The following is a 26574-nucleotide window of genomic DNA, read 5'->3' on the forward strand; positions in this document are numbered from 1 at the left end:
AACATAAAATTCAAAAGAAATGCATGCCTAACAAATTATGCACTGATTTGCATGTTCATGAGGGAAATAAGTATTTGATCCCCTATCATTCAGCAGGATTTCTGGCTACCAGGTGTCTTTCATACAGGTAACAAGGTGAGATTAGAAGCAGTCTCTTAAAGGGAGTGCTGCTGATCTCATTTTGTTACCTGTATAAAAGCCACCTGTCCACAGGAGCAATCAAACAATCAGATTCCAAACTCTTCACCATGGCAAAGACCAAAGAGCTGTCCAAGGATGTCAGGGACAAGATTGTAGACCTACACAAAGCTGGACTGGGCTACCAAACTATCGCCAAGCACCTTGGTGAGAAGGTGACAACAGTAGGTGCAATCATTTGCAAATGGAAGAAACCCAAAACTGTCAAGTCTCCCTAGGTCTTGTGCACCATGCAAGATCTCACCTATTGGAGTGTCAATGATCATGAGAACATTGTGGAATCCTCCCAGAACTACATGTGAGGATCTTGTCAATGATCTCCAGGCAGCTGGGACCACAGTCACCAAGAAAACAATTGGTAACGCACTACGCCGACAAGGATTGAAATCCTGCAGTGCCCACAAGGTCTCTCTGCTCAAGAAAGCACATGTCCAGGCCCGTCTGAAGTTTGCCAGTGAACATCTGAATGATGCAGAGGAGGACTGGTTGAAAGTGTTGTGGTCAGATGAGACCAATATCGAGCTCTTTGGCATCAACTAAACTTGCCGTGTTTGGAGGAAGAGGAATGCTGCCTATGACCCCAAGAACACTATCCCAGCTGTCAAACGTGGTGAAAACATTCTGCTTTATGGGTGTTTTTCTGCCAAGGGGACAGGACAACTGCACTGCAACAAAGGGACAATGGATGGGGCAATGTACCATCAAATCTTGGGTGAGAACCTTCTTCCCTCAGTCAGTGCATTGAAAATGGGTCGTGGATGGGTGTTCCAGCATGACAATGACCCAAAACACACGGCCAAGGCAACAAATGAGTGACTCAAGAAGAAGCACATTAAGGTCCTGGAGTGACCTAGCCAGTCTCCAGACCTTAATGTTAATCCGATTGAAAATCCGTGGAGGGAGCTGAAAGTTCGAGTTGCCAAACGTCAGCCATCAAACCTTAATACCTTGGAGAGGATCTGCAAGAGGAGTGGACCAAAATCCCTTCTGAGATGTGTGCAAACCTGGTGGCCAACTACAGCAAATGTCTGACCTCTGTGATTGCCAACAAGGGATTTGCCACCAAGTACTAAGTCATGTTTTGTGAAGGGGATCGAATACTTATTTTCCTCATGAACATGCAAATCAGTGCATAATTTGTTAGACATGCATTTTTTTGAATTTTGTGTTGCTATTCTGCCTCTCAGTGTTACAATACACTTACCATTCGATTTTTAGACTGATCATTTCTTTGTGAGTGGGCAAACATTCAAAATCAGCAGGGGATCAAGTACTTATTTCCTTCACGGTATATATTTATTTATTTAATAACTGTTTCCATTGAAAGAGAGCCTGAAAAAAATATTGCAATTAAAAAAAAATATTTTGAAACCATTTTTTCTAATGGTAGTAGGAGAGCATTCAACATCATTTGATTCAGCATTCCAATTAGAATAACATAATCACATGATGTGTGTAAGCAAATTTCACATTAAGCTAAAAAATACCTGTATATTACACAGGAGTTCACAATTCCAATTTCAGAGCTGAAAACCTAGAGTGCCCAGGGTTTAAAGCCACCCTTGGCATTCAGCCTTAATTATGCAGGCCTGTGATATACAGTATATGTAAGATGTGGATAGGGGATAAGCATAATATTGCTTTACATTTTTGGTTCAGTGTGGTATTTGTAGAAGCATTCATTCTGCGCCTCCCCTACCACAGCAATTAAACTTGACTGAGGGTCAACATATGTACCTGACAGACTCAAGAATCATTTCTGCACCTTGTATTCAGCAATGGCAAGTCCTCCTAAGATTTCTCTTGGCTCTGATTTTTCACATAATGCTATTCTAAGATGAACCCTTAAAACATTTCCCCTTACTGTGTGCCAGGCCCTGCTCTGATTCTAAGGTCTGTCAGGGACATGTTGGCCATTTTACCATTGGGGCAGGGAGTGCAGACAGCAACATTACTTATATACGGGGATACCTGTGAAAACATTAATGGTACAACTCATGGATTTACAGGGACCTTACCTAACCTCCAATTAGTGTAAAGGTCATTGTGTCTCTGACTCAGAGCAACTAAAGTAAAATATGCACTTACTAGAAAAAAAATCTCAGTGTGGTTCTAAAGCCTAAACATTTTGCACCTTATTGCATTCCTTGCATTGTGGTAAAAAATGTTTAGATATCAGTAGGCCCCCTCATTTTGCCACATATTCTTATCTGAGTCTTATCTCGACCCAGCCCTGTGCCCGTTTATAGAGTATCCCTCCCTTCTCACTCACAGGCTTGGCTCTCATAGTTAAATCCCGTGACAAAGGAGTGGGGTTGTGGCTGTAGCATGCTATCTGTGTCTATAGACGCAGGCAGTGTGGCTCAGGATCAAGCTCACAGGTGTGTAAGAGGAGCACTGGCAGGGAACCAGAGAAGAGGAGGTTGCAGGCTGCTACGTGCAATTCCATTGAACAGAGCAAATACATATAAACCTGTTTCTTATTTTTAAAAAAATTAAAAAGAGAGTTTATAATCACTGTACCCTTTTCGCACATTAGCTGTACTTCTCCAAAACTTTTAATGAATTCATTTGTGAAGTTGGTATCCTCGATCCAACATATGTATCATAATAACTGGTTCACAGGCAGGCGGACCAAGAATAAATTATAAGAGAATTATTTTATTTCTTGGAAAAGGCTTGTGAGGAAATAATTAGAACACTCTTCTAAAACAGAAAAAAATTTAAGGGTGCCAAAATATGAATGTGTTTTCAATTAGAAATTTGCAGCAGCTGTTTGAAAATATCTGGATATCAACTAGTGTTAATTTGAATGACTTCTTTGTGACGTAGTAAGAGGTTATGAGAACTCCTGTGCTTTATCTATACTTCCAAAGGGGAGTTATTAAAGTGGTTGTAAAGGTGAAAGGTTTTATACCATAATTCATTCTTTACATTTAAGGTAGAAAACCTTGCAGCAGCTCCTAAATACTTACCTGAATCCAATCTCGATCCAGTCTCTGCAGCAGCTCTTCTCTCTTCTCCTCGCTCTCACAGGCTTGGCTGAGAGTAGTGGAAGCCATTGACTCCTGCTGCTGTCAGTCAAAACCTGTGAGCAGTAGGCAGGGGACGGTGCCAAGCAGAGCTGTGTGTCTGAATAGACGCAAACAGCCAGGATTGGCACTAGTGCCCCCACAGGAAACATCTTTCTATGGTTGGCACTCGGTGGAAGTTGGGGGGGTAGAGCCAGGAGTACCAGTGTGAAACCCCAGAAATGGACCCTTTTATGTAAGCTATACTATATTGCCAAAAGTATTGGGACGCCTGCCTTTACACGCATATGAACTTTAATGGCATCCCAGTCTTAGTCCGTAGGGTTAAATATTGAGTTGGCCCGCCCTTTGCAGCTATAACAGCTTCAATTCTTCTAGGAAGGCTATCCACAAGGTTTAGGAGTGTGTCTATTGGAATGTTTGACCATTCTTCCAGAAGCGCATTTGTGAGGTCAGGAACTGATGTTGGATGAGAAGGCCTGGCTCTCAGATTCCCAAAGGTGTTCTGTCGGGTTGAGGTCAGGACTCTGTGCAGGCCAGTCAAGTTCCTCTACCTCAAACTCGCTCATCCATGTCTTCATGGACGTTGCTTTGTGCACTGGTGCGCAGTCATGCTGGAACAGGAAGGGGCCATCTCCACACTGTTCCTACAAGGTTGGGACCATGAAATTGTCCAAAATGTCTTGGTATGCTGACGCCTTAAGAGTTCCCTTCTCTGCTCAACTCCTGAAATACAACCCTGCACCATAATCTTCATTCCACCAAACTTTACACTTGGCACAATGCAGACAGGCAAGTACCGTTCTGGCAACTTCCAAACCCAGACATGTCCATCAGTTTGCCAGACAGAGAAGCGTGATTGGTCACGCCAGAGAACATGTCTCAACTGCTCTAGAATCGAGTAGTGACATGCTTTACACAACTGCATCTGACGCATTGCACTTGCTGATGTAAGGCTTGGATACAGCTGCTCGGCCATGGAAATCCATTCCATGCAGCTCTCTACACACTGTTGTGCTAATCTGAAAGACACAAAGTTTGGAAGTCTTTAGCTATTGACTCTGCAGACAGTTGGCGACTTCTGCACACTGTGCACTTTAGCATACACTTACCCCGCTCTGTCATTTTGCCTGGCCTACCACTTTGTGGCTGAGTTGCTGTTGTTCCCAGTTGCTTCCGCTTAGTTATAATAACACTAACAGTTGACAGTGAAATATTTAGTAGCAAGGAAATGTCATGGATGGACTTATTGCACAGGTGCCAACCTATCCCGGTACCACATTTGAATTCACTGAGCTCTTGAGAGAGACCCATTTTTTCACAAATGTTTGTAGAAGCAGTCTGCATGCCTAGGTGCTTGATTTAATACACCTTTGGCCATAGAGGTGATTGGAACACTTGAAACCAATGATTTGGAGGGGTAAGTCAATACTTTTGGCAATATAGTATATGTTTTGTTTACATAAAGCCCAACTATAGCCAAAACTTTTTTTTGTGAATTAGATATATAAATGAAAGCGGTATGAAATCCAAAAATGTAATACTGCAGCTTATCAATCCTTGGATGTGGTGGAGGCATTTGTTTTCTCTTTTTTAGGATTTTTTCTCCTCTGTTTTCACCTGGTGATCTGGTCAGTAACATACCTAATTTATTAGAGTGTCCCCCGCTCTGGACGGATGAGTATAACAGCAGCTTTGGATACAGAACTATCAGTCTGGGAATGTTAGATGTGCCAGCAGATTTAGATGCTAACTGAAATTGAGCTCCAGCCCAAATTGTATAAGTAGGTAGAACAACAGTTTTTTTTTCCTTATGGGATTAAGGTTTTCCATAAACAAATAAAACTGATCATTGTCAGCACCCCTATCAGTGGTAAATGCTTTGCATCAACCTCGTAACTGCTAAATCTTCATAAGAGCTTGTTCTTTTGAAAAGCAACAAACTTCCTGGCCAGATCAGCAGGTAGAAATAAAGCCTAAAAAAGAAAACGAATGTATCCACCACATCTAAGAATTGATAAGCTGCAAAATAATAAATGTTGTTTTTTGTGTTTAATACCACTATTATCTAGTCATGTAGTCCTTTAGAGTTCCACCCAAAAGGGGAAGTTCCGCTTTAATGCTTTGTCCCCTGCTTCCCATTAAGGATTGGCACCTTTGGAGAGTGGGAGGGGGGAGTGGGTACTCAAATTTGACAGGTTCCTGCTCCCACTTCCACTGCGATCGCCTAGGCGATCAGAAGTGGAAGTTGTCCCCCCTCCCTCCTTGTAGTCTTGTAGTCTAGAAACCAATCAGTGAGCGGTAATGATATGCTGTAACCTGTAGCAACCAATCAGTGAGTGTGAACCAGTTCTATATGTTTACATTAAGTCTTTTTAGCTAAGTCTATGATTGTGTTTATTTGATTTTTGGGATGTTGGGGTGGAGAGCAAAATTGCATGGGGGGGGGGGGGGCCCCCAAAAGAATCTGACTGTTTAACCACACCCCCTTTAAGCCACCCTTAATATTTGCCATAATTTAAACCTCACCAATTTTTTGCCACTGCACACTTCACACGCTGCCATCCTCTTTTTCTTATTACAGTAGGTGACATGCATAAATTAATGCCCCACCCCTAATTAACATATTGCTCCTCCTACACTGTCTTTCTGGTCATATAGGAAAAAAAAGTGTGCCTAAAGTTTTTTGAAATGTTGGCAACTATGACCTTATCCACAAGTAGTTTGATTTTGTCAGTTTATTTGAATGTTTGAATTGATTTTCAGATTTCATCATTTCCTGTAGATGATATCTCAGCATTCACTTCCTGCAGGCCACTTCCCAGAAGCCTTCACTTCCTTGTTGCATCACAGAAAGGGGTTTGATAGGTTGTGTTCACTACTCTGGAGCACACCTCCCTCATTAAAATACTGCCTTCCTATACAATCTGATTGTACAATCCCCTTTAGATCTCCCATCAGCTACAGTCAGGTCCATAAATATTGGGACATCGACACAATTCTAACATTTTTGGCTCTATACACCACCACAATGGATTTGAAATGAAGCGAACAAGATGTGCTTTAACTGCAGACTGTCAGCTTTAATTTGAGGGTATTTACATCCAAATCAGGTGAATGGTGTAGGAATTACAACAGTTTGCATATGTGCCTCCCACTTGTTAAGGGACCAAAAGTAATGGGACAGAATAATAATCATAAATCAAACTTTCACTTTTTAATACTTGGTTGCAAATCCTTTGCAGTCAATTACAGCCTGAAGTCTGGAACACATAGACATCACCAGACGCTGGGTTTCATCCCTGGTGATGCTCTGCCAGGCCTCTACTGCAACTGTCTTCAGTTCCTGCTTTTTCTTGGGGCATTTTCCCTTCAGTTTTGTCTTCAGCAAGTAAAATGCACGCTCAATTGGATTCAGGTCAGGTGATTGAGTTGGCCATTGCATACCATTCCACTTCTTTCCCTTAACCTGCCTGGCGGTATTCCCGAATGTAGCTCGGGGTAAAGTTTCAGTACCACACTCGGGCTTTACCATGCGGCGCTGCTCCGGGATCCCTCGATCACTTACCTTGTCCTGCGCTCACGCAATGTCCCTCCTGCAGTGTCCCTGGCAATGTAACCTGGCGGATGCCGGCATCTGTCATCTGGGTTCCGTCCCCTGCGAGCGTCGGGACGTACGGGGGACGGAACGGCGGGAAATTTGAAAGTGACAAGTGACATTCACTAAAATTACATAGTAAAACATTACTGTATAAAAGCATTTCACATACAATTTGTCCCTAGTGCTTTGTCCTGTGCCCTGCCTGCATTTTTACTGTTTTTTTCTGCCTGGAAACTGAGAAACGTCCATGGCATCCAAAAAGCGTCCCTTTAGGTCAAAAGCGGTTTTATTCCAGCTAGAGAACAGCGATAGTAAATCAGAACCACTTGCAGAATTGAGTGATAATGATTCGTGGGGAAATTCGCCATCAGACAGTGAAAACAATTTTGCGACTTTGCTCAGTGATGTGCGAACTTGGCGCTATATTTCAAATTTCAGTGTTTTTGGTTTGATTATATTATTGAATTAAATTTATTATTATATTATTATTTTTTATAATTATTTATTAAATTATAATTTATGATTTCGTGTTTCAAGTTTTATCCTACCCGGGATGTTTACTAGACTCTTGTTCGGACTGATTTCAGTGAGTTATTCCTAAAAATTACAGGCCTACAATAAAAAAAAAACATATTCCTTGCAAAAAAATTTACCGCTTTGAGCACAGAAATATGGACATAATCAGACCGCTAGGGAGGTTAAAAAACTCTTTGGTTTCTTTTGCAGTATGCTTTGTGTCATTGTCCATCTGCACTGTGAAGCGGCGTCCAATGAGTTGTGAAGCATTTGGCTGAATATGAGCAGATAATATTGCCCAAAACACTTCAGAATTCATCCTGTTGCATTTGTCAGCAGTCACATCACCAATATATACAAAAGAACCAGTTCCATTGGCAGCCATACATGCCCACGCCATGACACTACCACCACCATGCTTCACTGATGAGGTGGTATGCTTAGGATCATGAGCAGTTCCTTTCCTTCTCCATACTCTTCTCTTTCCATCACTCTGGTACAAGTTGATCTTGGTCTCATCTGTCCATAGGATGTTGTTCCAGAACTGTGAAGGCTTTTTTAGATGTCGTTTGGCAAACTCTAATCTGGCCTTCCTGTTTTTGAGGCTCACCAATGGTTTACATCTTGTGGTGAACCCTCTGTATTCACTCTGGTGAAGTCTTCTCTTGATTGTTGACTTTGACACACATACACCTACCCCCTGGAGAGTGTTCTTGATCTGGCCAACTGTTGTGAAGGGTGTTTTCTTCACCAGGGAAAGAATTCTTTGGTCATCCACCACAGTTGTTTTCTGTGGTCTTCCGGGTCTTTTGGTGTTGCTGAGCTCACCGGTGCGTTCCTTATTTTTAAGTATGTTCCAAACATTCGTTTTGGCCACGCCTAATGTTTTTGCTATCTCTCTGATGGGTTTGTTTTGTTTTTTCAGCCTAATGATGGCTTGCTTCACTGATAGTGACAGCTCTTTGGATCTGATCTTGAGAGTTGACAGCAACAGATTCCAAATGCAAATAGCACACTTGAAATGAACTCTGGACCTTTTATCTGCTCATTGTAATTGGGATAATGAGGGAATAACACACACCTGGTCATGGAACAGCTGAGAAGCCAATTGTCCCATTACTTTTGGTCCCTTAACAAGTGGGAGGCACATATGCAAATTGTTGTAATTCCTACACTGTTCACCTGATTTGGATGTAAATACCCTCAAATTAAAGCTGACAGTCTGCAGTTAAAGCACATCTTGTTCGTTTCATTTCAAATCCAATGTGGTGGCATATAGAGCCAAAAATGTTAGAATTGTGTCGATGTCCCAATATTTATGGACCTGACTGTATGTAGTACAAGGGTAGAAAAAGTGCAGTGCAACTAAATGTGTATAACTCACTATAAATGTGCAAAGAAAATTATAAAACTAAAAATGACAAACACATGTAAATGCATAAAACACAATTTGTGATAAACCTGGTGGTAAAACAAATAATAGAACAAAATGCAGTGCAACTGAGTATAACTCACTATAAATGAGCAAAGAAAGTGATAAAAATGAAAAATGACAAACGCATGTAAATGCATAAAACACAATTAGTGATGAAACTGATGATATAACTCGATAAAGTGCAATAAATCCCAACTTCCCTTGTACATACAGTGCTTAATAGTTCATAATTCCCCTTTAAACTGCATAAATACTATAAAAAAAGCATGTAAACGCATACACATAAAACTAAAATAAACAAATAAAAAAAAAATCATAAAAGTCTCTAAATATCCAGTGAGCGATTTCTTCAAAGTATTGTGTTCCATGACATGCATATGTCATGCATGCTGAATATATGCTTCCTGATGTGCTGTACCCCAGTAAACCATCACCTTCCAATGCTGCCCCTTACTCAAGGTTTGACCCACACAAAGGTAAGGTCAAACATGCTTTCCCAAAGTTATTAAACCCAGAATGTTGGGAAAGTGTGAGTACACCTACACCCCCTGGGCGGATAAGGGAAGGAACACTCTGTTGGGAAACCAGATTAGCTATCTAACGCTTAAAGTGACAGGAACCAGATCCCCTGCTCAGGGATACCTCCAGATTGCTGGGTGAAGAGCAGAAGTTCATCTATGATCTGGGATGGTACACTAAGGAGACATTGGCTAGCTCTTCAACAAAGACTGTTGTCCTCAGTTTTTCAGTACCATTGGGCATCTTGTACACCGCTAACCCTATCCTAGTTCAAATCCCCTCAATAAACAACAGAACCAAAGCTCAAGGATTGATTTGTGACTATGGACAAAAGCTGCTGTGGAAATGTGTGATGCCTGGCTGTGCCGGACTATAGAGGGACATCAGCAACTCCTAAGGGCATAGTGCTACACAAGGGAAGTTGCAATTTATTGCACTTTTTCGACTTCTATCATGTTTTATCACTAATTGTGTTTTATGCGTTTACATGTGTGTGATGGTACGCCTGTCAAACTGGCTGTCAGAGAACCGCTTCCTCTCCACTGGGACACAGGACCAAGGTATTCTAGCTGGGCATTGCATCCAAGACTAGACGAGACTAGCTTAGATACCAAACTGGAACTCTTTATTGAAAAGAAACACAAGTTTTTATATACTTCAGAAATAGGCGCAGTCCCCACATGAACAATAAAACAAATCTTATACATTAGGATAAACATCCCACACTGATTAGGTAAGGGCCTGGTCACATTATCCTAAACAGTGTAAATAGTAAACAGTACAGCTAACAGTGATCTAATTAACAGTAAGCTAATCAACAGCCAGGAACCCAGACAATGCTTTTCTTAACCACTTCCCGTCCGACCCATATACGTAAACGGTCGGATGGGAGCAGTGCAAGAGCGGGTGGCCATTTTATAAACATCCTGCCGCATTTCCTGCCTGTGCGCACTCCCTGGGATCGTGAACACCATGATCCGGTGCCGTGTGTCTGGAGGACCCAGCGGAACACCGATCGCTGTGCAGGACCTCTGTGTGAGGTCTCGATCGTGATCAGTGATCACATCAATAGTAGTAAGCAAGATGTCACTTGCTGACATCATTGCTTACTACTAGTGAAATCTGTGAATGATCATAGAGGTCACATGGTACAAGACTATTCACAACAGCCTTGTGCCATGTGACAAGCTGTGACCAATCACAGCTCTCACAGTATTTCTCAATAGCTACAAGAATGCAGCCAGAGAGAAGGAGAAATGATTGCTTTTACAGCCTTTATGGGTGTAAAAGCAATCCGTGTAAAAAAAAAAAAAAAAAAATCTTCATAACCCCCCACAAGTATTACAGTGTCACTAGGGTGACAGTATGTTAACCGCATGTCGCCCAGCCACTGTACATATACGGAGGCAGGGCGGCACTCACAAGCAAAACCACGTTTTAAGACGTGTGTTTTGTAAACAAATAGGGGGTGCGCGCCGCCGCCCTATTTGTCCCGCGGATCACCGCCGCAGATGTCAGTCGCCGGGTCACAGCCGCTCGTTAGCGGCTATGTTCCGGCGATCAGCGGCAAACAGTGAAAGACAGCACAGCTGCAGTAGCTGTGCTGTCTGTCACTTCCCTGTCAGCTCAAGGATGAGCTGATCGAGAAAGAAGAGTTTCTCTTTCTCGATCAGCCTTGTCCCGTCCAGTACACACCCCCGCCCCCTAGTAAAACACTCCCCTCACTCCTATAACCCTTCCCTGCAAAATAAAGTTAACCCCTTCCTCCCCATTGCCATTAGTACAGTGTCAGTTTTTTTTTTTTTTGCACTGATCACTGCATTAGTGTTTTTGGGAATGTCAGTGACCCCAAGTCAGTACCCCCCAATGTCAGAATGTCCGCCGCAGTCCCGCCATAAGTCGCTGGTCGCTGCCATAAGTCCCTGATCGCCGCCATAATTCGCTGATCGCCGCCATTATTAGTATGAAAAAACCCCTAAAAATCCCAGTATCTTTCCCGCCATTTGTAAACGCTATAACTTTCACGTAAACCAATTAATTTACACGTATTGGGTTTTTTTTTTTTTAGCAAAGACATGTTGCGAATGCATTTTGGCAGAAATTTATGACTAAATTTGATTTTTGCATTTTTTTTTTTACTGGACATGTTTTATAGCAAAAAGTCCAAAATATTGTTTTTTTTTTCCTCAAAATTGTCAGCCTTTCTTTTTATAGCGCAAAAAATAAAAACCGCACAGGCGATCAAATACCACCGAAAGAAAGCTCAATTTGTGGGGAAAAAAAGGATGTAAATTTTATTTATGTACCGTATTGCATGACTACGCAATTGTCCATTAAACTAGCGCAGCGCTGTATAGCAGAAAAATGGCGTAAGTTGCAGTATCTATACCATAGTTTGTAAACGCTATAACTTCCACACAAAGCAATCAATATACACTTATTGGGATTTTTTTACCAAAAACATGTAGCAGAATACATTTTGGCCTAAATTTATAACCAACTTTGAGTTTACTATATATTTTTTATAGCTGAAAGTAAAAAATATTGTTTTTCTTCAAAATTCTTGGCCTTTTTATGTTTATAGCGTGAAAAATAAAAAGCGCACAGATGATCAAATACCACCGAAAGAAAGCTCTATTTGTGTGAAAAAAAGGACGTAAATTTCGTTTGGGTGCAGCATTGCATGACCGCGCAATTATCAGTTGAATTAGTGCAGCGCCGAGTAGCAAAAAGAGGCCTGGTCATTAAGGGGGGTAAATCATCAAGTGGTTAAAAAAAAAATAATATAAAAATGTAAAAAAATTTTTAAAAAATTATAATTTTTGGTTATAAACTAATTTGAGTTTTTTTTTTTTTTTTTGTTATTAAAAAGTTAGCTGAATACATTTTGGCCAAGATTTCTGAAGAAAGATTTATTTATTTGCAAATTTTATAAGAAAAACACTTTTTTTTTTCAAAATGTTTGGACTTTTTCATTTATATAACAAAAAAAAATAAAAATCCCAGTGGTGAATAAATACCACCAAAATAAAGTTTTATCTGTCTCAAAAAAATGCTAAAAATGCATATGGGTACAGTGTTGCATGACCGCACAATTGTCATTCAAAAAGCGATAACGCTGAAAGCTGAAAATTGGCCTGGACAGGAAGGAGATGCAAATGTCTGGAGTTGAAGTGGTTAATCGGGTAGCTCACCCCAGGCAGGCAACAAGCCCAACCCTGAATACACAAGTCCACTACGCATGCTGTCTATCAGGTGAATATTCTGTCCATCAGAAGACAAAACTCATACAATATTCCAACTGTCGGAAATGTGGAATTAATTTATCTTCATAGATTTCTTGAATGAGATTGTTGATAAATATTTCTGTCCCAAGTGGAGGAGCTTCTCCAACCGAGTCCGCATTAGGGCCCCCATATTTTCTCTAACCGTTAACCTGTACAAGATTAATATAACACCTTTCCATCCACTCCAGCAGGCAAGTTGTATTGTCTTTATGCAGAGAATCAGTCCAAGCCTCTCTCTAAGCGTTCAATACCTTGTTGCCCATCATTAGCAAATTATCTGCTCTCTCCAAGAGCCATAAGTGGGTAGAAGGCTGGTTCCTAGTCCCCTCCAAAAGCCTCAGTCCCGGTTCGGTCTGTCACAATGTGTTTGCCATTTTTTATTCTTATTTTCTTTGCACATTTTTAGTGAATTATACATATTTACTTGTGCTGCATTTTTTTTCTACATTTGATTTCTATTGGTGTTTGAACGCACAACAGTGAAGAACTGCAACATAATATATGGGTTTTTGATACACATTTGGGTTAGTGCAGAGGTTTCCATTTGTTTTGGTATGTAGTACAAGGGCCGGTCTGATTTGATACAAATGGAATAGATTGTTCGGGTATGTTCAACTATTCCATAGTTCTGGTAAATCTAAAGGAAATTGTACAGAGATTGAACAATCAGATTGCATACTATATTTCCATCTTTATATAAGTGCATAGGAGGGAGTAGATGGAGTCACTCAGCTGTCAGGCACCGTTCGCATCTCCACATGGTGAAAACTCACATTCCTGCATGTGTTTGTTTTGGGTGTTTTGGAGCATTTTCACTCATCTTGCATTCACTTGAATGGGCTGCCCTACATACAACAGTCGCCCCAGCTCCAGAACTTTTTTTGGAGTGGAGCATGGTTTGTTACCACAGATTTTGGTGTGTTTGCCGCACCTTGGGTGCCTTTACTATGTAATGACAACACAAACCTGATGCACATTTGCAGCTTTCCTGAAACTCATGGCAAAGCACACATTATCTGAAACACATAGAAGTGAAAGGAGCCTCATTGTTCTTGTGTAGACAAACCAAATTTCACTTTCAGGCCCCATTCACACTTAGAGTAGTAGGAGTGCATGTTTTTTAGCTTGTTTTTCCGGAAACACACAGGGAAGCCCATTGATTTCAATGGGCTGCACTACATGTGGCAAAGTAGCTCATGCGACATTTTGGCATGGTGCGAGTTGCACGTTTTTTACTCCATGTTTTTCTGCATTTGTCACCTGTTTTTTTTCATATGGCATACTGTGTGTTTGCTTCTGTGTTTTGGTGTGCTGTTAACAATAATGACACTGAAAGTGCAACTAAGTAATTTTAGGTGTAGAAATGTGGCCATACACTATACAATCTGATTGTACAATCTCTGTACGATCTCCTTTAGATTTACCAAAACTATATAATAGGACACACCATCTATCTAATCACTCTCTATCCAATCAAGCAGGCCCTTGCACTACATCAGGGATGTCCTGTGGGCTGAATGCAGTCCCAGGTAGTTTAGCATGCAGCCCTGAGCCCATCTGTAGAGATGCTTGGGTAGCCAGGAAGATGCACGTGTGGAGAGATCCTGGTGATGTTGTGAAAAAATAGTTGATAGGTGAAGGGTGTGTGCTAATAAGGTCAGTGCAGGATGTGTGTACTATTGAGGTCAGTGCAGGTTGAGTGTACTATTGATGTCAGTGCAGGATAAGTGTACTATTGAGGTCAGTGCAGGATAAGTGTACTATTGAGGTCAGTGCAGGATAAGTGTACTATTGAGGTCAGTGCAGGATAAGTGTACTATTGAGGTCAGTGCAGGATGTGTGTACTATTGAGGTCAGTGCAGGATGAGTATACTCTCGAAGTCAGTGCAGGATGTGTGTACTATTGAGGTCAGTGCAGGATGAGTGTACTATCAAGGTCAGTGCAGGATGTGTGTACTATCAACATCAGTGCAGGATGTGTGTACTATTGAGGTCCGTGCAGGATGAGTGTACTATTGAGGTCAGTGAAGGATGAGTGTACTGTTGAGGTCAGTGCAGGATGTGTGTACTATTGAGGTCAGTGCAGGATGTGTGTACTATTGAGGTCAGTGCAGGATGTGTGTACTATTGAGGTCAGTGCAGGATGAGTGTACTATTGAGGTCAGTGCAGGATGTGTGTACTATTGAGGTCCGTGCAGGATGTGTGTACTATTGAGGTCAGTGCAGGATGTGTGTACTATTGAGGTCAGTGCAGGATGTGTGTACTATTGAGGTCCGTGCAGGATGTGTGTACTATTGAGGTCAGTGCAGGATGTGTGTACTATTGAGGTCAGTGCAGGATGAGTGTACTATTGGGGTCAGTGCAGGATGTGTGTACTATTGAGGTCAGTGCAGGATGTGTGTACTATTGAGGTCAGTGCAGGATGAGTGTACTATTGAGGTCAGTGCAGGATGTGTGTACTATTGAGGTCAGTGCAGGATGAGTGTACTATTGAGGTCAGTGCAGGATGTGTGTACTATTGGGGTCAGTGCAGGATGAGTGTACTATTGGGGTCAGTGCAGGATGTGTGTACTATTGGGGTCAGTGCAGGATGTGTGTACTATTGAGGTCAGTGCAGGATGTGTGTACTATTGAGGTCAGTGCAGGATGTGTGTACTATTGAGGTCAGTGCAGGATGAGTGTACTATTGAGGTCAGTGCAGGATGAGTGTACTATTGAGGTCAGTGCAGGATGTGTGTACTATTGAGGTCAGTGCAGGATGAGTGTACTATTGGGGTCAGTGCAGGATGTGTGTACTATTGAGGTCAGTGCAGGATGAGTGTACTATTGAGGTCAGTGCAGGATGAGTGTACTATTGAGGTCAGTGCAGGATGTGTGTACTATTGAGTTCGGTTCATTATCTGCTTCCTTGTCATACTGGCTCCTCCATCCTAAATCTATATATCAGGAAGTGAAAAAACATTCTATATTTTTTTGCAACTGAGGTAGATTATTGGGACATAGGAGAGCTGGATTTTAGAAAAAAAAAAGGTGAACTTAGCCTTGAAGCCACATTGAACAATTGCATAAGGCTTCATGAAAATCTGTTATCACACTGGGGCAATTTCTCCATATTACCTTTTCAAGGTTGAGCTGACGGAGATGTAAAACAAATTTTAGGTTCGTGTGAAAAATGTCAATAGCAAGAACATGATTGAAAGCCATTAAAAAAAACATTCTCACATGTTTATGTCAAGGATTCTTTGAAGATCAGCTTTCATCCTGCTCCTGTGCCAAAAGGGTGCTAGCCTGGAACATTGCATATGTGTTCATCTCTATGCACACTGATGTGCTTGCCTGTGTTTTAGTACCATTTCTGTGGATCAAATGATGAAATTATCTGGAGCTGGAGATGAAGTTTTGCAGTGATGGGTAAACAAAAATCTATAAGGTTCTCTTGTGCCACAAAATAGCACCTGTCAGTGACTGATATAACTTTCATTATTATATTCCACAGGTGGAAATTTCTGTGCTGGTTATGATCTGAAGGAAGTAGCTCACAACGCTAACTCTCTGCAGTTAGAGCCAAATGTCACCAAGGGACCTGGACCCATGGTATGCAGGACTACTTAAATATGTTGTTCTGAAAAATTAGTCAATTAGAACTTTTGGTTTCTGCTTTATTGTTTAGCCTAAATATGAACATGTGAGTGTTGATGCTTTTCTTTCCAGGGGCCTAGCAGAATGCAATTTTCTAAACCAGTAATTGCTGCTGTGAGTGGTTACGCTGTAGCAGGGGGTCTTGAGTTGTCTCTTCTGGCTGACCTTCGAGTTGCGGAAGAAAGTGCAACCTTTGGAGTGTTCTGTAGACGTTTTGGTAAGTGTGTGTGATATAGAGATGTAATAAATAAAGTAAGAAATACAAATAACCTGTGAACTACTAACGCTGTATAGAAAACATTCCAGTTATGTGACAGACAGACTGCACATACAGGTGTTTATTTACTAAAGCTGGAAAGAGTGCAAAATCAGGCTCACGTCTGCATAGAAACCAATCAGCTTCCAAGTTTTATTACCAAAGTTTAATCGAACAAGATGAGGTTAGAAGCTGATTGGTTTGTATGCAGAAGTGAACCTGATTTTGCGCTCTCCAGCTTTAGTAGCTAAACCCCACAGTTTACCTTTAGCCTGAATATAATAGCATCCACTCTAGCCAGTTTTGGGAGGCTATTTAGTGTTTCTGGGTATGAATGTTTTTTTTCTTGCGTGGTTCTCGGTTGTCTAACCTTCATTTGAGCATTAAGGCTGCATTACTCTCATACAGTGAACAGTGTCTGAATCATGAAACACACTAGGTTGTATGTTTGTTGGCAATTAGCTGGAGCAGATAGGTGCAGAAGATGGATGCAAAATTTAGAAGGATGTAAACTGTGTCCCATAAGTGTGTTGAAAAGCAGAATTTTATAATTAACTTTTATAATCAATACTTAAGCTGGCCATACAAATTTGTATCCATCTATAGCCATTCGTTTTTATGAGAAGTTGGTCTATCAATCAACAACTCATGAATGGTTCTGCTGGAAAATTTTCATTGGATCAGTGCTTGCTGGCTATTGGCTGCAGCACTGATCATTGTATTCTGACAATGGGGGAATCCCACTGTCAGACTACAATGACACAGCCGAGAGGATTCCCGCATTGACCTTGAATATGTGAATGGGGGAGTTGGGTTTTTTTTTTTTTGTTCAACCCGCTGGTTGAATAAAAACTGACCCATGTATGTCCAAGTTACATAGTACATTATAACATAGTTCGTTACCACAAGTGGTGAAATCAGTTTGAAGCATGCTAAAGTTTTCAACTGTGGTTGGCAATGCATTTTTAACCTCTTCCCATCCGCCTCTTGTACATAGACGGCGGACGGGAAGCAGCACTTATGCGGGCTAACGTTCCTGTATGTCAACCCGCATTGATGGTTCCTGCACGGCTCACAGAATGTGCATCCCTGTAATGTGATCTGCTGTGTCCGGGCGATCATGTGGTGTTTTGCCATGTGACTGCTGTGACCAATCACAGCACTCACATAGTAAACAATGAAACTGAAAGTAAAGATTGCTTTGCTCTTAATTTGAGAACAGAGAGAAGCGATCCTGCAGTGCGTGAGTGTGTAGCAGACATACCCCATGCCAGGGTTCTGATCACCGCCATACTCCATACCAGCGTTCTGATCACCGCCATACTCCATTCCAGCGTTCTGATCACCACCATACCCTATACCAGCATCCTGATCACAGCCATACCCCATACCAGCATCCTGATCACTCCCATACCCTATAACAGCATCCTGGCTACTGCCATACCAGCGTCCTAATCACCGCCATACCTCATGCTATTGTCCTGATCACTGACATACCCCATACCAGCGTCCTGATCACTGCCATATGCTATACCAGCATACGGCATTTTAGGATCTCAATCAATTTTCAAATATATATCCCATAGCTTGTAGACTCTATAGCTTTCACACAGACTAAATAATATAAACTTTGTTGGGTTATTTTTATCCCTAAAATGTAGCAGAATACATTTTGACCTAAATGTATGAAGAAAATTTATTTATTGGCAAAATTTTATAACACAAACAAAGCAAAAAAATATTTTTTTTTTTTCAAAATTTTCTGTATATTGTCATTTCTTTAGCAAAAAATAACCCAGTGGTGATCAAATACCACCAAAAGAAAGCTCTATCTGTCTCAAAAAAAGGATACACGTTTCATATGGGTACAGTGTTACATAATTGTAACTCAAAGTGTGATAGTGCTGAAAATTGGCCTGGACTGGAAGAGGGTGAAAGTGTCCGGATTTGAAGTGGTTAAATCACAGAAGCAGATGGTTTACAGCAGCTTCTGCTGCTGAGAAAAGTTGTGCTGATTGCCTGTCCCCTTCTGCCCCTTCAACCATTATTATTGTTTGTATTACTACACTCCCACAAATCATCGCATTCTGTGACTCTGCAGATGATATTGTCATTCAACTGCTCTTCATTCGTAGAATGCAGTGCAATGTGCCAGAGTAGTAATATGAGTGTTGTGAATGGCAGAGAGAGCATGTGCCACGCGCAACCCTTGGGGCCCACTCGCATAGAATTGACTATTACAGCACATTGGTTTTGACGCAATTGGTTGACTTGTGTGGTACACAAGATACAATGTCCAGTACATAATCAGTCCAGACCAGGAGAAGTAGCAGAATGTGTTTTGGGGTGTAATTCTACTATCCAAAATGTGGTCATTACGTGGGTGTTTCTACTGTACTGTCCTGGTGCTCCAGGGCTTACAAAATGTCATGGATAGTCAGGAAACTAAATGCATACTTTTTACCCCTTGGATGCCTGAAGGTGCTTCCTTGGATTTTGGTGTGTAATTCAAAGTATACCTATGATGTGTGTTAGAAAGACCTTAAAATATAAAGTACATTTTTATTTTCTTTCTTGCATTTTTCAAAAGCTTGTAACGAAAAATGACAATTTCAAAAGACTCACCATGTCTTTCAGAAAATATCTTGGACTGTCACGATAGGGTGTAATTTAGGGCTCGACAAATACCAGGCACCAGGTCGCCATGGTGACTAGAAATTGTGTCCTGGTGCCCAGGTTCATACAGTGCTTCCTATTGACTTCAATGCAAAGTCTCGTCTCATCGACTTCAACGCAAAATCACATCCTATTGACTTCAGAATTGTGTCCCATTGACTTAAACGCAAAAATGCCTCCTATTGATTTCAATACAAAAACAGCCTCCCATTGATGTCTATGCAAAAACGCCTCCTGTTGACTTCAAACTCCTGTCAATAGCAATCCTATGTGAACACTTATCTCCGCATACCACTCACTCTATCACTTGCGAATTGCGAGTTTGAAAACTTATCCAGAATTGCATAAGTGAACCAGGGCAGCTCCCGTCACAGCTGGGTGTTTTGGTATTGCGGCAGAATCGCTCTGATCACAAAACCCAGGTTCAGGTGCCATTGTTTGCCGTGAGTGTCGTGCAGCAAATCGCACTGAGTGAAGCTTGTCGTCCAAAAGTTGCCTTGCCCCGGGCGCTGACAAGCCATGTTACGCTATAAAAAAATTGGCTGTCAACTTTTATAGCTGGCTTCTAGATTCAAAGCAAATTTGTCAAGCCCTGGTGTAATTTTAAGCATGCCTATGCTATGTGTGAGAAATAACATGTTAAAATGGCAGCTTTGTGAAAAACAAAATATGATTTAAGTTCTTCATTTTCCAAAAAATTGTGACAACAAATTACAACTTCAGAAAACTCACCATGCCTCTTACTAAATACCTTGTACTGTCTACTTTCCAAAAAGGGTCTTTTGGGGGGTATTTGCATTGTCCTGGTATTATAGAGCCTCGGGAAATGAGATAAGCCGTCGGTACATCAGGAATGATCAGTTTTCAAATATATACAGGGGTGTTGAAATTTTTTAAAAAACTGTTTGTTCAGGCTCTAAGATGGGGTTTTAATCTATTTGTCTCTCATGACAATCTACTTGTCCAGATAAAAAAATAAATACATTTTACCAAAATCGTATTTAAATCTGAGGTGCTTTTAGGAATGTCTGGCTGAATGGCTGTCTAGCAATGAATGGCTTTTAAAAACAAAAGGGGCCCTATGGCGACTTAAACGTTTAATATTTTTAACATTGCGCTGTTTATCTCCTCCTCCCCTCCACGCCTGTCTCCAGCACCGCACCCGGGGACTAGCAGGGAGGAGAAAAACCTTGCACTGTAATGAGCACCGATTGGGTGCTCCTCAGGAAAGGGGAGTGTCTGGCTTATCCTTTATCCCTTTCGCTGACAGAGCCGATATGTTTTCTGAAAGCAGACACCTTAGAGAATAAAGTGGTAGTTGCAATTTATGTCGTACGATAGTATTACCACAAAATTTCAGTAAAAAATGCACAAGTTAATTTTAGGGCACAAAAAAGTAATAAATTACCTTATTTTTTAATGTAAAATATAAAGGATGAGATTGCACCGAGTAAATACTGTAGATATCCAACATGTCAAGCCTTAAATTTTTGTGCACTCGTGAAATGGTGACAAACTTCAGTACTCTACATTTTCTATAGGTGAAACTTTTAAAGCCCCTTATAGGTTATCAGTACAGTGTTATGGAGGATGTCTCATGCTAGAATGATTGCTATCATTCTGGCACGTGTGGTGATATGTAACATGTATTGCAATGAACGTTTTCATATGTAGGTGCCCCAGCGTGTGCTTTTACGTTTGTACGTGTGTATATGTGGGGGTGGGGGAGGAGCCTTTACATATTTTTGAGGGGATGTTATGTGCTTGGTTGTAACTTTAATTACAATTAAAAAAAAACAACTTTTTTTTTTACTTTTTTTTTTTTTTTTTCATCACATATGGGGTTATTTTTTTTTACCAAAGATATGTTGGCCTAAATTTATGAAGAAAAACTACTTATTTGCAAAATGCTAAAATTGAAACTAAGAAAAACGTGTTTTGTTTTTTTTTTCAAAATGTTCAGTATGTTTTTGCTTATATCACAAAAAAATGAAAAACACAGTAGTGACTAAATACCACCAAAAGTAAGCTCTGTCTATCTCAAAAATTGCTACAAATTTAGTTTTTTTGTTCAGTGTTGCATGACTGAGTAATTGTCATTCAAAGTGTCACAGTGCTGAACGCTAAAAATTGGCTTGGGCAGAAAGGGGGTAAAAGTGCCCAGTATGGAAGTGGTTAAATACCACTAAAAGAAAACTGTATCTGTCTCAGAAAAATGATAAAAATGTCATTTGGGTACAATGTTGAATGCCTGAGTTATTGCCATTCAGATTGAGACAGTTCTGAAAATTGGCTTGGGGAGGTAAAAGTGTCCAGTACTGAGGTGGGTAAAGTGGTTGTAAAGTCATAAGGTTTTTTTTACCTGAATGTATTCCATGCATTAAGGTAAAAACCTTTCAGTGCCTGTCTCTCTCCCTCCCCCTCATAAAAACTTACCTGAAGTCTGTATCTATCCAGAGATGTGCTCGTCTGCAGGTCTTCTGTCCTTTCTCCCCGCTCTCTCTCCACTCTCAGAAGCTTAGTTGAGAGCAGCAGGAGCAATTGGCTCTTGCTAATGTCAGTTTCAGTGAGGAGGGAGCGGAATATATCTGTGGACACTCAGAGCGTGCTTGAAAGCGAGCCTGCACTTGGCCACCATAGGAAGCACCTTCCTTTGGTGGCACAAGGAGAAAAGGAGGAGCCCAACTGCTCTGCCCAGGCTTCAGCTTCAAAACCATAATTTCAACCCTCCCTTTTGGTACAAGAAGACTTGGACCGCAAAGCCCAACAAGTCTTCCGCAAAGCCATCTTTCCAATGAAGGGATGCCCTCACTTTTAAAAGTAGGAGAAGGATTGTTACAGTAGATGGCTAATACAACGCAATTCACAATAAAACGCAATTCACAATAAAACTATGTTGTCTAGTTAGTGCTAAAACATGCACACATCTGCAGGAAATTAATACTACAGGGCCTGAACTTGCCTTGATTTAAGCCTCTTGTAATCCCTGAGAGGTACAAACAAGTGACACAGTGAAACTATAAGAATCACTACACCCTCTGCCAGCTCAGGAGATCCGGATGATGTCTCAAACAGAGATCGCATGCTGCACGTGACATTACTATGCCACATGGAGCTTGTGATCTCTGTTTGAGCCATCACTGTATTAGCAAGGTTTCTCTCAAGCAAAACTGAGCAAATATCATCAGCCCAGGAAATGGAGTACCAGTGGACAGCCCTTGGTGGAAGGGGCACCAGGTGGCAGCCCATCCTCCTTGGAATCCTGAGCAGTCAGAGGGAGATTAGTTCCCAGGGCTGTTTAAGCTGGTTTGCGTATCTTGAGAAAGACGAGCATGATGTATTGGCGAGGACAGGTTTTATTATTTGGTGAAGGGGATCTCTGGAGATTGGTGGTGGTCTTCTTGAAGATTCACAGGAGGCATTGTCTTGAGTTACCTTTGGGTGTGTGTTCACGGACACAAATTGACTTTGGAACACTTGTATACATCTGGACCTTGTGTTTACGTTACATAAAGATACAGTATTTGTGTTGTGCTTTATAACACTTAAGTATATATATATATATATATATATATATATATATATATATATGGAATGTTTTAGCTTCGTGATAGATGCAGTTTTTGTACAGCGAGTCCATGTCACACAGGCATTATAGTTAAGGGCCTGGTATCCCACTTTTATTAAAAGGGAGAAAACAAAGCAGAAGTCCATCCAGGATTCCCACGCAGGGGTTTCAACTTCATCCAGCAAACATAAATGAAAAATACCAAACCACCTGACTCTCTGGTCAGCAGTACCTCTTGTTTTGGTCTCCCAGACCACTTGCTATTCAGGCTCTATATATAACATAGGTGACATGACTTTGCTGTTCAGACCCACCTGACCTCTGGACAGGGTTTTCCCAGTATCTCTAGCTTGCACCCACCAGAGACTTCTGGATTCTCTCCAGTCCCCCTGGACTTACTGGCCTCCACAACTTCCTCAGTTCCCCAGACCCTCTCTTGGTCTCCCAGACTCTCAGAGCTGGCCATTTTTTCCAGTCCTTGGATCCAGAATCCCCCCTCACAAGGGTTTTAATCTCCGCCAGGAACTCACAACTGTCCTGACAGGGTTCTTTCTTCAAACAGCTCAAACTTTAACCCCCACCACCTACTCTTCTCACCAGCTCACTGCTATAAAGGCTGTGTGCACCTGCACACACACCTTGCTGGTTGCCCACAACACCCAGACACTGGGTTGGAGATTCTGTCCCACCCAAAACTCTTAGGAATCTCCAAACTACAGAGCCCCATCCAGAATACCAAGATCTGGAGAAAGCTGCAAAACCAGTTTTCTCCACTCAAAAATGCTCTGTAGCCCTGCAGCCAGCAGACATGCAAACTCTGTGTCATTTCCCTGGCCATTTCCATAGTGCAAATGACATAAAAATATATATATAATGACTAAGTTGTTTGGGCTAACCATAGCACGGTACTTTATGAGGTATTAGATGAATACCATATTTTCATTTTTATGAATGTTCAGCTTATTTACCTTAACTGGATTTTTCCACAATTATGATGAGAGATTAGTCTGTTTTAGAAATTAGCTTGGAGTGGGTTCACTATTATTACTTCTGTAGAACTCATTTCCCTTACAGCTATCTAAAAATGTCCACAGGACAAATTAGATGCTCCAGGCTTGTGGTATGTTCATCAATTTCCAAAAATCTGCTCTCCAGCCTTCTCACCTGTAAAAGCACTGCTCAAAGTTCTTTTAATCCAGCTTCATTGGTTTTAAGAAGTAAAGCTCATTAAAGGTTAAATCATGCTAGAAGATTTTGACTTTTTTCTATGTTTCACTCTCTAGATTCCCTTAGTTTTTTTTTTTTTTGCTGCATTCTTTATAGATTTTTTAGTATACATAACAAGAGAGAGAGTACAGACTAGGATTAATTAGGGAAGGCACATGGAGTAATAGTTAACGTTGTCCTTTTCAATTTGAAACAACCAATGCCAAGATACAAAGGTTCACATTTTCTTGAAAACTTAGTGAATTAAGGTATATTTGAACTTCAGGGATACAATTAACAAAGTAGTAGGCTGGTAGGTTGGAAGTCCAGAAGCCCCTTTATGAGGAGGGTGGAATTCTACTTCTTGTGAATTATATGGGCTGCTGCACTAAAAGGGTGCCACTGAGGTCCCGTGGTTACAATGGCTGTACCTTTCGAGGGGAGCACAGAAGAGCCCCACGTGAGTAGGGAGTGTCAGTTTTGGACCTTTCAATTGTGGACTTATAATAACATGTAGAGAGTTAGGTGATGAAAGGGTAGGAGGGAGAAAAGGAAATGAGAGGGGATAGGGAGGGGTAAGGTGACCTGGGCAGGAAAGCAGGGGGGAAGAGGAGAAAACTCTCTTCCTCAGCGATTTAAGGGCTTGACTCACTAGATAAACGTAGTTCTGGTTGAAAACTGGCTGGAGGCACAAGGCAAACTCTTGTTTAGGTAACCAGCAGTTGTTTGAAATTGTCTGTGTAGGTGAGTTCTATCCAATAAAACTAAGGTATTGTGTGTGTATTTCTCAAGGAGCTGGTAAGACTGTCCATCAGTCTGATATTTTCCACCTGTTAAACCCACTGTTGGATTGTTGGAGGTTGTGAAGTTTTCCACAGGGCTGGTATGCAGGAACTTGCTGCATTGACCAGGTGGTGTAATTTATAATTTTTGTAGGCAACTGTTGGAATAGAATTATGATGTAGGATAAAGAAGAGTAAAAGTAGAATTCAGGTGAATGGATAATTTAAAATGTGTGCCGCTCAGGCTACTGGAGAAAGCAATCCTGTGCCCACCACTGTGAGTGCAGGCCAGGGAAGGATTTTGTCTCAGTTTCAAACAACTGTTAAGAAAAGGATGGATCCCATGAAGCCACACATCTATGCATACCCATATGTATTGAAATAAATTGGGATCCCCATGATTAAGCTCTAAGGAAGCAGCGTGAAACGTGTTGGGGCATGTCCTGGCGGGAGCCCAGGCTGAGACTGCCATTCATTTCAATACCAGTGGGTCTGCATAGATGTGTGCCTTAATGGGATCCATCCTGTGACAGACCTAACCGGGACAGGGACTTTTGGTGAGGACTGCAGACTAGCCTCTTGCCTACTGATTATGGGTCCTGGCATCTGAGAGGGCTCTATTCTTTGGTAGGTTTGTGTCTAAGGGGGACCTTTGAAGTAGTTATACTTTGGATTCAAGTCCATTTCTCCCTTAAACACACAGACTCTGAGAACTGGAGGACCAGGATACAGATTTGGTGTCTGTGCCCAAACCAGTAATGATTGCTTCAACCCCCCCCCCCCCTAGGCTCAGAGACTCAGAGCAGATGTTAATATAATCAGCTCAAATCAACCTGATGCTGAGGTCTCTTGCTGTAATCTGTTTATTGAGGTGTTATTTACTGTTGTGTCTTTGTCCAATTGTTAATTGAGTCACCTATTGTTTGTCTGTTGGCTTGTCCTCCTGGAGGTTCCTACATGATGGGATTAGTCTTGTTACCTTGTTAACTAATCAGAGTGGGATGTTTATCCCAATGTGTAATATATGGTTTTATTGTTCATGTGGGGACTGCCCCTATTTTTGAAGTGTATAAAAAACCTGTCTTTCTGTTCATTGGAGTTCCAGTTGTACCTAAGCTAGTGTCGTCTAGTTCTTGGATGCAATACCCGACTTTAATACCTTGTGCCTATGTCCCAGCAGCGAGGAAGCAATTCTCTGACAGAAGCACCCAGGCGGGGTGCCAGGTGGTCCGGCACACATCCTTTTGCTTAACAGAAAGAATTGAGGTGTTTAGGGAGTGGACATCTGGAAACTTGTAGGAGATTTCATGAACTTGTGGCCAAAAAGTTACAAGGAGTGGACAGGACCAAAGATATGTAACATATCTCCTCTACCTTGCCTGCACCTTCAACAGGTAGCCAGGAGGATAGATGGATTGTAAGAGAGTGGGTGTTTGATAATAGCGTGTCACTGTCATAGAATCTGATTCCTGATATTTATTACATATAGTTGATCGGAGTGACATGATAAACAACTCCCAACTCCTGTTCCCAGTGATCCAAGTGATTTGTAGGTCATGAAAAGGGAATGGCTGATTGGACCTTCCTCTTGGCCTGCATGTACGAATGGAGTTATTGTATGAGAGAATTTATCTGGAGTAGGTGGTGAGCGTAAAAAATGTGTGAGTTGTGGTATCTGCAGAGGGCCTGAGGATAACGTTGGATCCGTTGCAAGTTGGGCGGGGGACAAGTTGGATTGTTGTAGTAAGTGTTTAGCACACCATATGTTTTCTTGCTTTATATGGTGAAAGTTTGTCCTGTAACCCCAGGAGGAAATCAGGGTTGCCCAAGATAAGGAACAAAGGTGAGGGTGATGGTG

The 26574-nt window shown here is 41.4% G+C and overlaps 1 protein-coding gene across 2 annotated transcripts in view; it reads left to right on the top strand.

Moving 5' to 3' along the window:
- Positions 1-26574, top strand: part of LOC149442045 (uncharacterized) — a 110833-nt gene that overhangs the window by 44541 nt on the left and 39718 nt on the right. For both annotated transcript variants that reach the window (XM_089656586.1, XM_089656587.1), the window contains exons 4-5: positions 16086-16183; positions 16301-16445. In XM_089656586.1, coding sequence (XP_089512712.1) covers positions 16086-16183; positions 16301-16445 — 243 coding nt within the window. The remainder of the gene's footprint in view (positions 1-16085; positions 16184-16300; positions 16446-26574) is intronic.

The sequence above is a fragment of the Staurois parvus genome, unplaced genomic scaffold (assembly GCF_062004578.1).
Source record: "Staurois parvus isolate SC_StPar_1 unplaced genomic scaffold, SC_StPar_1.0 ptg000919l, whole genome shotgun sequence".
Lineage (NCBI taxonomy): Eukaryota > Metazoa > Chordata > Amphibia > Anura > Ranidae > Staurois > Staurois parvus.